Source organism: Juglans microcarpa x Juglans regia, chromosome 2D (assembly GCF_004785595.1).
Source record: "Juglans microcarpa x Juglans regia isolate MS1-56 chromosome 2D, Jm3101_v1.0, whole genome shotgun sequence".
In the NCBI taxonomy this organism is placed as follows: domain Eukaryota; kingdom Viridiplantae; phylum Streptophyta; class Magnoliopsida; order Fagales; family Juglandaceae; genus Juglans; species Juglans microcarpa x Juglans regia.
The window spans coordinates 35788462-35802528 of NC_054596.1; the positions used below are offsets into that span (position 1 = coordinate 35788462).

At 35.0% G+C, this 14067-nt stretch overlaps 2 protein-coding genes across 2 annotated transcripts; one reads left to right on the top strand and one right to left on the bottom strand.

Annotated features, from left to right (window-relative positions):
- The first annotated feature begins 8459 nt into the window (after window positions 1-8459).
- Window positions 8460-9984, top strand: LOC121251039 (leucine-rich repeat extensin-like protein 4). The gene has a single exon (XM_041150343.1). It carries the CDS (start codon window positions 8606-8608, stop codon window positions 9872-9874), a length of 1269 nt encoding a protein of 422 aa, XP_041006277.1. The 5' UTR covers window positions 8460-8605; the 3' UTR covers window positions 9875-9984.
- Window positions 9985-10528: 544 nt separating this feature from the next.
- On the bottom strand, window positions 10529-14038 carry LOC121251041 (acid phosphatase 1-like). Its single transcript, XM_041150346.1, has 3 exons — window positions 13487-14038; window positions 11084-11293; window positions 10529-10896 (listed from the first exon to the last, which is right to left on the bottom strand). Exons 1-3 carry the CDS (start codon window positions 13882-13884, stop codon window positions 10719-10721), a joined length of 786 nt encoding a protein of 261 aa, XP_041006280.1. The 5' UTR covers window positions 13885-14038; the 3' UTR covers window positions 10529-10718.
- Window positions 14039-14067: the final 29 nt, after the last annotated feature.

A 14067-nucleotide genomic window follows, 5' to 3' on the forward strand; every position in this document is an offset into this window, starting at 1 on the left:
AATTTAAAAAATTTATAATGATTAGATTAAATGAAATGAAATGAATTTAGAGGAGTTTTGAAAACAAACGAAACCTAACTTGCAGTACTACTTGATGTTGAAACCCACATGATCAGCTTCAACATGTAGATCAAGGGCTTTCAAAATCTCTTTAATGTTCTTCCGCTAAAACTCAAACTCAACACTCAAAAATACTACTTCAAAGCCAACACAATAGATTTATGATCTCGACAACCATACAGCATTATTGTATGTGGCCAGCCCTCTCATTAACTCTATCCGTATAACACTTTTTTTTTACACGGGATTTCAAAAACATTAAGTACTGAATTAGTCATTCAAACAAATAATTATATACGAACCCGTATTGGCAAATGAATCTACTTAATTAATGCTTCTGAAAAAAAAAAAAAACCAAAAATGCCTCAAAGGTTTATTAGAAGATCAATTAGTTTATGAGGTTATATCTTTGTAGTGAATCATGTGGGGAGGGAGGCTATTATTAGTCAATTTAATGATGCAATCTTTTGAATGAGATATGCCAAGCAATGATTCTATGGATAATGATCTTTTGAATGAAATGATTTCTATAACAGAGAATAAGAACCAATATTTGAATTAAATGTCAAGGAATTATGAGTATCACGAGAAAAAAAATGCATGTTTTGAGTAAATAATTATGTCAAAGGAATGACTTAAGCCTTGCTTGGACAGTGAAATGAGATAAGATGATTTTAGATAAAAGTTAAAAGTTGAATAAAATATTTTTAGAATATTATTTTATTATTATTATTATTGTTTTGAGATTTGAAAAAGTTAAATTATTTATTAATTATATTTTATATAAAAATTTAAAAAAATTATAATAATAAGATGAAATGATATCAAACCGTTTGTGGATCCAAAAACCTTTAAAAGACTGAAAAAGAATTAGCAAGTACGTTGAGATATATTCAGGCCGCAACTTTTCTTGACTTAATGCCTGATCTATAAATGATCAAATGGCCACTTCTTTCATTTTTCTTTATCCTTCACAAAATGGTCACTTGGTGAGAAAGCATGGTTAATTACTAATAGCGTACGTGTACGTACGTAATTAGTCTAGGACAGAGAAATGTTGCATGTCCGGCCACTTTCGTTTTTTGAAAGTTACAACATTTTTTTTAGAGCAATATTATTTTTTATTTTAAATTTTATATATATTCTTCCAGTCATACTTATTAATATAATATATTTTTACGTGAAGTCGTGTGTATTGTTTAAAATGGACATTCATCATTTAAAATATATCACATGATCGATCAACAAGTGTGACTAAGATGATAAAGTTAAGATGAAAAATAAAAATTTCTCTTTTGTCAAGCCTTTAATAGCCCAAACCCTATAAATGGAGATCCTAAATAGACTCAAAACTTCAAATTCTTATAGAGACATAAAATTAACTTTAATAGAAGGATTAGGTCTACACAAATAAGTTTACGTATTGATGTGGTTTAATATGATCCACATTATAAGAAAATTGCTTATTTGTGACCAGTTAATTCTAGTGAAATGACTATTTGTAACTAAAATTAGTTGCAAATAGTCTTTTAGTCGCAATAAATTGATCACAAAAATCCGTTTTTCTTGTAGTGCCATTAGATTAAACTACATCAGTATATAAATTAACATCCTTGTATAAGATATCTTATTATATATAGACAAAACATTTCTCAAACTTCAAATCCTATACTCGTAAGTACCATAATACAAAAGGGGAGGAGGGACAGTTGCATATATATATATATATATATATATATATATATATATATATATATAGCAAGAACGTTTTTTAGGTTATTGAATGGTAGCACTTGGTATGTTAAAGTAATCATGAATTGGTGTAACTTATATGCTAATTAATCAAACAAGAGACGTAGAAAATCATTTTTTTTCAGTTTACATCTATCGTACTTTCTCAATCACAAAGGTAAATATATTCTGTGGTAAAGTCTTGTTGGCAATGTATGAAGCACCTTCGTAGTAAAGTTTGGAATCAAGTATCCAGAGATCACAACTATTTCATTTCTTTTGTGTATATATATATATATATATATATATATATATATATATGTATTTAGGTTTTTTTGAAACTTTAGGGGCCATGGTCCCCTGGTTCCCATGGAGAGCGTGCAGACTAGTGGGAGGAACCCTAAAAGTCTACTGCTTGCAAGAATGAACAATCAAAGAGAAAAAACAATGATAAGATCTTATGTATATATATTTACTTAGGTTTTTTTGAAACTTTCGAGGCCATGGTCCCCTGGTCCCCATGGAGAGCAGACTAGTGGGAGGAACCCTAAAAGTCTACTGCTTGCAAGAATGAACAATTAAAGAGAAAAAAGAATGATAAAATCTTAATTTCACGCTAAGGGGTTGGAATCAAGTATCAATTTTAGTGTTCAACTGATTTGTCACTCCTTTCACATAAGTTGATATAACATATGGAAGTAAATTCTTGTTTAAATGAATCACTTAAAAGATGTTCCATATGTATTTTTGTGATTGAAAATGATAAAATTTAAAACAAAAAAACAGGATTACTCGTTTAAAAACGAATTAATATAGCCTAGCATGACTCTTAGATTTCTTGCAGGATCAGGCCAATAAGGAATTTTCCAGTCCAAAAGCAATGATTAATGGTTAGTAGTCTGACTGTAAGGTGCATGAATGCGAGACTGGTAGATTCTTCATCCCACATAGATTTGTGAACTCAAAAGATCATCTTTGTTAGCATAAATTGCTGAAGGCGTACTACTACAACTTTTTTAACACCGATACCAACTTCTTCTCTGAGTGACAGTACTATATATATAAAAATATATAAATGCTCTGGCATTACGGCATAATTAAGGACACTATATAAATTAATATAAATGTTGATCAGCCATTATGAGAGAAAAATCGAAAAAAAAAAAAACAACATTTTGGGGAGAGAGAGAGAGAGAGAGAGAGAGAGAGAGAGAAGAGGGGGGGGGGGGGGGGTGGGAGAGTCTAAAAAACTGCAATTATGGCAGAATATATGGCTAGGACCATGCAGCTAGCACTCATCTTCAAGAGCTTCTTCGACCACATAAGTTTTGGAGAAGAAAATTAGATGCTTTACGTTCATGGTCTGGAGCGTTTTCCCTATCAAAATCCTCTAGTACTGCATAGCCAGCCTAGCTTCCAAGCATGCATGCGAGCGAGCTCAGAGTTGCATATATGCATGTATACTTTTATTTATATAATGGTCGAACCTGATCTCTATCATATCCCTAACGATGATGATCAGGAGATCGGACGTCCCTAGTGTAACAAGAAGCAGATAATTAATAATAGCCAGGAGTGGTTGTATGGTAGACAAGAGTACTAGAACAAATAATACCAGCAAATTAAGCTAAGCATTACTGCACAGTGTTCATCCTAGTAAGTCTTATTATATATGCATTGGTGTTTTCAACCTCATGCATTTATTTTTCTTGTTAAATATGTAAAGCTTTTTAAGTGATCGACCAGATCATCAACGTGTACTATGACCTATTTTGAACATGACTAGTCGTCTATGCTTTATGCTATTAACATGACTTTAAAGCAATCACAATCAAACACACGACGTACAATATACGTGGTTCAAAAAATTACTTGCATTTACAGAGTTGCAAAAATTTTATTAACTAGAAGAGATTACAATCACTCAATCTCAACTCACACTCTCTAAGGTTTTTTATTCTCTCACATAATATGCACTCACTAGACAATTGTTCTCTCTCACAACATGCTGAAAGTCGTCCAACACAAGTCAAATATGACAAATATATTACAAACGGCGGAAACCCTAATTGGCAAAATCTGCATTCTTCGCTCGAGCGGCCTGTTAAGCGCACCTCGAGCAAATAACCAAATCAACATTGGCTCGAGCAAACACTAAGATTTGTGTCTCGTTCAAACTTAATGTCGAGCGGGACTCGAGTGAACTCACGGGTTGAGCTTTGCTCGAGCCTACTGTCGAACGCACGTCGAGTGAACTCACGAGTTGAGCTTCAGTCAAGCGCGTGTCGAGCGCACATCCAACAAATACCTTTTTCAGCTTCAAACTAAGTCTCCACATGCACCCTAACATTAACCATACTTAAAATACTTATTGATGAAAAAGTAACATTAATCAATAAAGTAAGGATAAGTAAAAATCTGAAAATTCGAATTCGAATCTAACTCCGATAAAACTGAGTTGGAGTCAAATTTTTTTTTTTCACTTTCTAGTTGGAGTCGGACTCCAACTCCGATCCGATCCAATCCAACTTCGACTTCGACTTCGATTCCGAGCTCCAACTCCGACTCCGAATCTGAATTCGAATCCAACTCTGATATTGTACATATGTTATAAAAATATATCTATTTATGTATATGTTGATCATATATACTAGTATAATTATATAGTTATATAATTGGAACTTATATATGAATTCAATAATTTACTAGTATGAACTATTTATTATAAAATAATATACTTATACTGTAATATAAATTGACTAGGGGTGTAACCGGTCTGGTCAAGTCCGGTTTTGGATAAAATTTAGGACCGAACCGGTATGTACCGGTTTTACATTTTTCAAAACTGATTACGCTCCTGTTACCCTCCTAAACCGGTATCTCCGGTTTGACCGGTTTCTGATCTGGTCCGGTCCGGTTTTCTGGTTTTTTTTAAATATAAAAATATATAATAAAGTGTTACCTCTTATAATAAAATATTATTAATAATTTAATATATATTTTTATGTTTAAAGCATATGATCAATTAAATTTTCATCTTTAAGATTAAACTTTTATTTTATAAATTATAATAATATTATCGTATATATAATTATATTAATAACATATAATCAAACAAATTACAAATGTTCATATTTAAGATTAACATTTCATGTTATAATTTATAAATTATAATATGAAATTATTTCATATATGATATATAATTATATATATTATATATAAAAATTTAATATATAATTATATATTATATATAAAACTTAAATATATAATATTTTGTATAATATATAAAATTAATTTTTATATTTTTTTTTTCAACCAGTCCAGTTTGGTCCCGGAAACTATGGAACCGAAACCGGACCGATTCCGGCCGGTTTTCAATATATAGGAACCGGTTCTGAACCGGACCGGTTCAAAAACCGGACCAACCGGTCCGGTTCGGTCCGGTTTTCCGGTTTACCGGTTTATTTACACCCTTAAAATTGACTAATAATAGTTTAGTATATGTAAACAATGAACATCATAGTATTACTACCATATAATATTAATGTATAATAATACTGGTATAATAACATGTAATACTAAGATCGCATTTGTTTTCACATATGAGATGAAATAAGATGGGATGAGTTGAGATAAAAGTTGAAAATTTAATAAAATATTGCTATAATATATTTTTTTAATATTATTTTTGTTTTAAGATTTGAAAAAGTTGAATTGTTTATTTTATTTTGTTTGAGAATTTTAAAAAGTTGTAATGATTAGATGAGATGAGATAAGATGAGAAGTTTTGTGAAATTGAACGAGGAAGTCTAGTATATAATTATGTTAGAAATATGTTAGACCATTATAATAACATGTAATTAAATATTATAGTACAAGTCTATAATAGGAATAAGTTAGACACTAGAATAGTACAAGTATAATGAGTTAATAACAAGTAATATTATAGTATGATAACATATAACTAGACACTAGTGAATTAATATTTACTAATAATCAATACTAACAATTATAAATACCATAAATAAAAAAATTTAGGGCTAAAGCAAAGATTAAAATTAAAATTAAGTTTAGGGTTTAAAAAATAGGGTTTAGTTTAGAGTTTCGGGAAAAAACCCCAATAAGAGGGGAGAAAAATTGGATTTAGAAGCCCAAATCGAAACAGCCCAAGCCAAAAGGTGCAACCTAGCCCAAATTCAGTCAAAATCGCATCGTTTTTCCTCCAAAAAGGCGTCGTTTTTCCTCCGAAAAGGCGTCGTTTTTACTACGTCGTCTAGGTTTCTACCCCCCCCCCCCCCCACACACACACACACGACCTCACCCTTAGACTTTTCTCACTCTTCGTTTGGATGATTAACTCATCTCAACTCCTCTCAACTCATCATTACAACTTTTTCAAATTTCAACACAAAATATAATAAATAATTCAAATTTTTCAAATCTCAAAATAATAATAATATTAAAAAATAATATTCTAACAATATTTTATTATCTCAACTCAACTCACTTCAACATCCAAACGCAACCTTAGATTCTCTTAAAAAAAGCCCTAACTCAACCTATTGCCTTCTACCATCGTTGTCACTGCCCCTGCCCCTCATCCTCGGCCACCTCCCAGCCTGTGGTCAGCCTCCACCCACCTTGTCGTCGACTTCTCTCTCTAACCCTAAGTCCCTCTTTTCTCTCCTCATTCTCTCCCTTCCTCCGAACTAGCCTCCTCTCTCTCCTCATTACCTGAGTTGGTGGGTATCTAAGGTCGGAAACAATTAATCTACTGATTTGATGTGACATTCGCCAGATAAGCTTCGCATCTACCGATCTGATTCTATATTTAGGTCTCTGTAAATTAACCCGCGAATAAATCAATTTTCGTTGCTAGACTAATATCATTATTTTGCTTATAGATTTGGGATTTTCTTGCAATGTTGCACGCCCAAGTTTGCTTCCAAATTTTTGGAAATTGGTTCGCAACAGTATGTCCCTCCATAGCCCCTCACCATGTTTGGTTTTTTGCTGGTTGTGAATCTGTGATATGGTGGTTGTGATTTAAAACTTCAGTAATTTTTTTTGCTACTTAAATCTGTGTACCGATTTTATTTATTTATTTATTTGCTATATGTATATGTGATTGGCTAGTTGTGAATCTATGAATGTGTGGTAATTTTTTTGCTAGTTGTGAATCTGTCAATTTTTGTACTTTTTTTTTTTGTTGTTAATTATTTTGCTGGTTCTTGGTCAGTCAGATTGACTTTATCATGTATGGATTAGAGTTGTAGTGTTGACAGTATTGCTTGGCTTTTGGTGCAACCATACACTTGCAAATTTTACGACCTACTCTACAATCAATCAATATAAATGTATCATTAAGAATAGTTTCATGAATTTTGTCATCACAAATAAGGTGTACAAGCTTAATGGCATTGAAGTGATCATACTTTCAACCTATTCACCCATGACTTTGTTTTGTTTGGATTTGTTTGTTGCTTGCTTTTCGTACTATGCTCTTCATTTTTGTGGAGTAGTACTAGAAGTATTTTTTGTATTACTCATTTTATAATCATGAAGCTATTTTGTTTGTGTTGTATTTTAATTTTTAAATGATGAATGTTGAAGGCACAAACACTTTTACGTCCACCTCTACATCTTGTCTACCAATATGACGAGTCTATTACATAAAAATGATTGAGGTTTGAGGTGCATTTTTGAAATTGTGTAACTTGTTGTTTGTTCAATTTTATTTCCTTTATTTTTATTAATTTATGTGGACCTATCTTATTACACTAATTTTGCCTATTTTCTTAGGCAAAATTTGGAATGGCACTCAAAGCTTGGTTTTTTTGTTGTTGGAAATTCGGAATGAAAACATTTAATTTGGTTGTCATAAGATATTTGTTTTATTGTTGGAAGGAGAACTTCTTGTTGTTGTAAATGATGAATGATGGGTTGGTTGGGTAATCTAGAGGATAGATGATGGATGATGGATGGATTGGATGGAAGGTAAATGATGGATGATAGATGATAGATGTTTTTGGCTTTCTTTGGTTTTATTTGTTGTTGGAATGAGACAATAACATGTGATTTTAATTTGTGTTATTGGTTGTTACAATTGGAAACAAGTAACAGTATTTGATGGCTTGTAAGAGTTGGAGCGGAGGATACACAAGGCAGAGTTAGAGGTAGGGCATTTCAATTCCGATTTGTTCGGTGCTTAGCCCTAAAGAGAAGTGCTATAGACATAAAAAGATTTTATAAAAATAAACTCATAAATTAATATTTTATGTGAGACGTTAGATTTACTTTAAAATAAAAATGATTTTATAATCTAATGTGTATTACATTAAGGCACGTCAATTTATGAGTATACTTTTATAAAATTTCTTTGTGCCTAAAGCATTTCTCATCAATAAAAGCTAGGACCAAAACTAATGCATCCATATGCCCCCAAAAAAAAAAAAAAAATGAGACAAGTTTCGAAGTTAATAAAGTTAGAAATAAAACATATATCAAAGTTACAAAACATAGCCAAATTCCAGAAACGAAAAGTAATTCAAAACTAAAAAGAAAAAACAGTTTGTTTCCAAGTTAAAGTATTTGATTAATAACTCACATGTCAACATATGTACAGTAAAAGATATTATTCTAAAAAAATAGAGCCCAAAGTAAAAATAGATAAGAGATAAATAAAAAGGGCGCATTTCCTCTCGTCCGGCCAATTAGACCCCCCGTTTCCTCTCAATGTCTCAGTGGTAAGCCTTACTTGGACAACCTTTCTGGCGAACCCATCAAATTAGCATCTTTATATCATACACTGAAAATGGAGAAGTGCTGGCTTCTAGCTGTTCTCCTCCTTCGCATAAGTTCAACAGTGGCTGCTTTTTCTGTGGGTGGTGGGATTGGTGTTGATGTTGGCATTGGTAATGCAGGCGGCGGCGGCGGCGGCGGCGGTGGAGGTGTTTGGATTGGTGGTGGGATCAACAACCCAGTGCCATCTGGTTCCGGATCTTCGGTTCCAAGTCTCAACGGAGCTTACACTGCTCTTCAGGCATGGAAATCTGCAATCAAAGATGACCCATTGAGGATTTTAGACACTTGGGTTGGCTCTGATGTCTGTTCTTATAAAGGAGTCTTTTGTGCAGAGCCTCAAGATGAGATGGATGCATCACCCGGGCGTGTTGTTGCAGGTATAGATCTCAACCACGCAAATCTTCAAGGCACTCTTGTCAAGGAACTCTCTTTGCTCACTGATATTTCGCTTTTCCACCTCAACAGCAACAGATTTTCTGGCACACTTCCTGACACTTTCAGAGATCTCTTCTCACTCCAAGAGCTAGACCTTAGTAACAACCTCTTCTCTGGTCCTTTCCCCGTGGTCACTCTATACATTCCAAACCTCATTTACTTGGACCTCAGGTTCAATGAATTCTCGGGGTCCATTCCTGATGATCTATTCAACAAGAAACTAGATGCAATCTTTCTCAATAACAACCAATTTGAAGGCCAGCTTCCGCAAAACTTGGCTAACTCACCAGCTTCTGTGATAAATTTAGCCAACAACAAGTTCAGTGGAAACATCCCGATTAGTTTTGGCTTCATGGGTTCCAACCTCAAGGAGATATTGTTTCTTAACAACCGATTAACAGGTTGCATTCCTGAGGGAGTTGGGCTTTTCACAGAGATGCAAGTGTTGGACGTAAGCTCGAATTCGTTAATGGGTCATTTGCCGGACACCATATCTTGTCTGGAAAACATGGAGGTTCTCAATTTGGCACACAACGAGCTATCTGGGGTTGTGCCAGACCCAGTTTGTTCTCTGAAAAGGCTCGTGAATCTGACTGTTGCTTACAATTTCTTTTCTGGGTTCAGCCAGCAGTGCAACAAACTATTCTTCAGGAATGTGGGGTTTGATTTCTCAGTGAATTGCGTCCCTGGGAAGAACATGCAGAGACCTCAGCCAGAATGCTCGTTGATTCCTGGAGGTGGGTTGAATTGTCTGAGAATCCCTCTTGTTTGTGGATCAATAGGAGTAATGGCTGCTGCAGAAACTCGCCCCAGCTCATCCTCATCCTCCTCCTCATCTCCATGAGGGTAGATTTACTAGTACAGGTACACTCGTTTATGTACGACTTGACTGGTTGGTGATGTCTGTCGGAATGTTTAATAATAGAATTCAATGATTAGAGGAGCTTCTCAATTTGTTTTGGGTATGAAATCAGGATATCTAACTTGGTATTATCTTATTAGAGGAATACGAGATGCCCAGAAATTCAAAGCAAAACTACTTTTTGAGACTTCCAATGAGCGTATTCGTGTTGGAATACTTGAGTTTTTTAAAGTCATTTGTTGGAGTCCGACATGGCTCACTAAGAAATACAGAAAGTTGCCTTTTGAAGTTACATCTCTGCTTCGTAAACTTAAGAAAGCATGCGAATATTCTTGAGGAAATAAATTTCTTCCATCTTAACGATTGTAACTTGTCAATCAACGGCTACGGTTCTAATAATTTGGGATGCAATTTGTAAATTGTAAAATGTGGATTAATTAAAAATTAAAAAGTAGATTTTCTCAAAAGTAAAATTACACTTTTGCCCACAAATTACCATCTATTTTTATTAAAAGAAAAATCAATTTACACCCTAAACTATCTCAGTAAATTTCACTTTGCCCCCTCGATTAATATTCGAATGCATAAAAAATGTTATTCATTACAATCACTGTCACCCGGGAAATTCGACCATTCTTAGTAAATTCAACATCCATCTTAATTCTTAGCAAGACGAATAGTAAGTTCATAAGAGGGTTTTGGATGGAGTTAGGCCATCCTTATACCGGCCAGGGCCAGTCCCCGCCCTTGAATGTACAAGGAAATGGGTTACAACAACAACACGAAGATCATGGTTTTGTACAATTGCCCGATGTTCGTACCTTAATCAAGCAATATAATACATTGGATTTGGAAGTTTAAAGGACCGTCTAGCTATGGCAAATCCCAACAGGTCACTCCACTGGTCACCACTACTTCCATGAATCCTATAACCTTCATCTTGCAACTCCGTTCTCTTCTCTGATTTATAGACTATTGCAGGTTTGCCCTGATCGGAAGGCCCCCTGTTGAATTTTAACAACATATTATTCATTGGCATTATGTCAAATTAAGTTATCTATGGCTATTGAAACTAGTAGATAGTCTCAGGGCAGTAGAAATGTGAAGATATTGTTTATAAGACAACAGGTTATTCAGGTTCCAAGATCTTGCTTAAATCCTATACCGTAAATCATATAATGGCTTGGTTACCTCAGGATAAGCCGTTCCCAGCCGGTGAACTCCGCATATAGAAGATTTTTCTCTGTGACATTCCTCTGGTATTCACCCCGTCCAGTTAACAGAAATAATGTAAACCCCAGCTGTTTGAGGTCTTTGTAAAGACTCAAACTTGCTGGTAAAGCTGGAGCCTCTGCCAAATCCACCCAGGAGTCAAAAGAGCTCTCATCAAAGGACTCTGATCTGAATAGAAAACAAGAGAGCACGCATACTATATTAAAAAATATCAACCAATATGAGCATGTAAAATTCAACATCGATGAGACATTAGTATTTTACACCACTAATGTTTCCACCACATGATTTACCATCTTTAAGGAAATATGATAAACTTCAAACCCAATATGCAGAAAAATAAATAAGGAAACCCAACGGTATGGAAAGCTAAAATTTGCAGTGTCTGCAGCCGTGAACTCAAACATGAAAGTTAGTAGCCTTCAAAGATATGGACATTTTGGCAATGTGTAGCCCAATTATTTCAAGGTAGGGAACTTCAGCCTGAAGGCAAATAAGGGTCAGAAGGCCACATTGACTAGCATCTTTAAATAAATAAATTCCAATTTCCCCTTTAGCATTTTAATATTTTCACCCCAAAAAATTCTTCAGATTATAATGAACACTCTTTTCTGCCTATACAGGCCTTCTTCAGGTTCATATAAGTTGCCTCCTTCTTTAGTAGGGACTAATAAGAGGGGACATCCATTGGCACTCTCTAAATTGGTAATTTTTTTCCATTCTATTCTTCCATAATCTTGCATTCTTATAAATTCAAATGTACTATCACAGTCAACACAATAGATTCTCAATACTTCAGATATAGCATGGTGAATTCTTCCAAAAAGTGCAGGATTCACAATATAACACACGAGCAATTCATTCGAGAATTTTTACTCAGAAAGACTGAATAAATAATTGACCTAACGGATTGTGAGTAAGAGGTGTATTTCCACAGAATACCTTACCTTGGTATGAAATCAAGCTCCATAACAACTTCATAAAAGTACAAGTTACACAAAGTAGTGCATGCCTTGAACTAAAGCACTTGTGATCAAAACAACAGAGCTGTATGCTCATTGCTGAAATTGTCATAGAGATAAAATATAAATTTACTATGAGATGACAGAAGCTGGTAAAGGAGGTCTAATCTTCTTTATACATACAAGTAAAGAGGGTCTAATCATCATACCAGACCAAACAATGAAATAAAAGTAATATTACAGCTTGAAAGTACAGTTGGGTTCAGGCTCAATTGTGTAGAGTGGAACTACGAGTGTTTTCGTACGTCTAAAACAAGGTCGTGTAAGACTCATATTGCATGCTCCTCCCTATTTTTTGTGTTGTTCTTATGGTTTTTTTCCTTTTATAAGTAATTGAAAATGAGGCATACTCCAAGTACACCGGATGTATACAGGAGGAAACAATCCGCTTATTTAGACATTGTCTTACTCATCTTTAAACACGGTTCTCTTACCGCATAATGTAATCCTACTTCCTACCAAACTTCAGTTTCAAATGCATTACTAATTGAAAACTAGCGTGGACATGCAAAATTAGCGTTAGATCTTCACGCTGAATCGAACTGAACCAAATGACGTGAAACAGAACGCATGCATTATTCGTCTAAAAGGAACCTCAATGCGGTGTGTACAGACATACATATGAGTGCGTGCTTGTGCGTGTGTGTGTATATATATGAGAAGTGCTATTGGAAAGCCTTTACACCGCACACCATCTACATAATATAAGTTGATTTGTAAGATTTAAATTTTAAAATTTATCTTCGAAATCAAATTATGCTAAGTAGATCGTATGTGGCGTACAAGCCTTCAAATAGAGTTATTTTAGCGTGTGTTTATCTTTTGTCTTCAATGGCTTTAGCTTTTCTGGTCAGAAAGTTCAATCAAACGATCAAGAGTTTAGAACAGTCCTTTTGATTCACTTATCAAAAAAAAAGAAACGGTCCTTTTGATTCGAAAAAGAGCGATATACGTGTGTGTGTGTGTGTGTGTGTGTGTGTATATATATATATGTATGTATGTATGTATTGACGAACATGTAAATAAGAAGTAGCATCTTCAAATTTTGGAGACACGACATTGATTTTTTAACCTTAGATATAAACTATATAATTCAGACTACATTATTCTACACAAACAAGCCTTTGAAGGTGAAATACTCCAATTGGCCAATCCAATCCACTCAGATACCTAACAGTCCAACATGTACGTACAAACCCCCCCCCCCCCCCCTTTTCCCCAATCACAAAGCGATAAAAAGGATGAATTGTTCCGAAACTGATGGTAAGATAAATCTAAGAAAACTGAAATATCGAAATCTTTCTAGAAATCCAACGGCTAAAAGCATTTCTGGGCTTACCCGAACCCGTGGGCCTCGTAGTACGGCAGGTTCGAGAGCAGAGTCTCATCGATATCGAAGATCCACGAGTCCCTCCCGTCACCGGCCATCTCCACCGTCTTCGCAAATGCCAAAGAGTCCCGTGCCACAAACTCCGAGTCGTACAGGTACCGCTCGCTGGTCATGTAATCCTCTACGAACTGCAAGCATCTTGCCGGAATAGTGGACCAGTAGCCGGCGTCGTTGGTCTCTACGGAAAACCTCCAGCTTTCGCAGTAAAGATCGTCGTCTATCCGGAGATTGCTGTATCCGGAGACGGTGTTCTCCCGCGAGATTTGGATGACTGATGGCGAAGCTGTGGTGGATACAAGGCAGAGAAGGAAGACGAAGATAGGGGTGAGGAATTGGCCAGAGGCCATTGTCGGAAAACCAAGAAAGCTCTTTCGGGAAAGCTTCCGGTTTTCCTCTTCAGATGAGAATCGAACGGAGACACAGATTGGTTCTCGTTTTCGAGCTCTATTATTGGCTCCCACGCGGAAAGCGGGCTATTAGGCCCCCGAACGTAACGCACAACATTTGACAGACACCACCATTTGACCGCT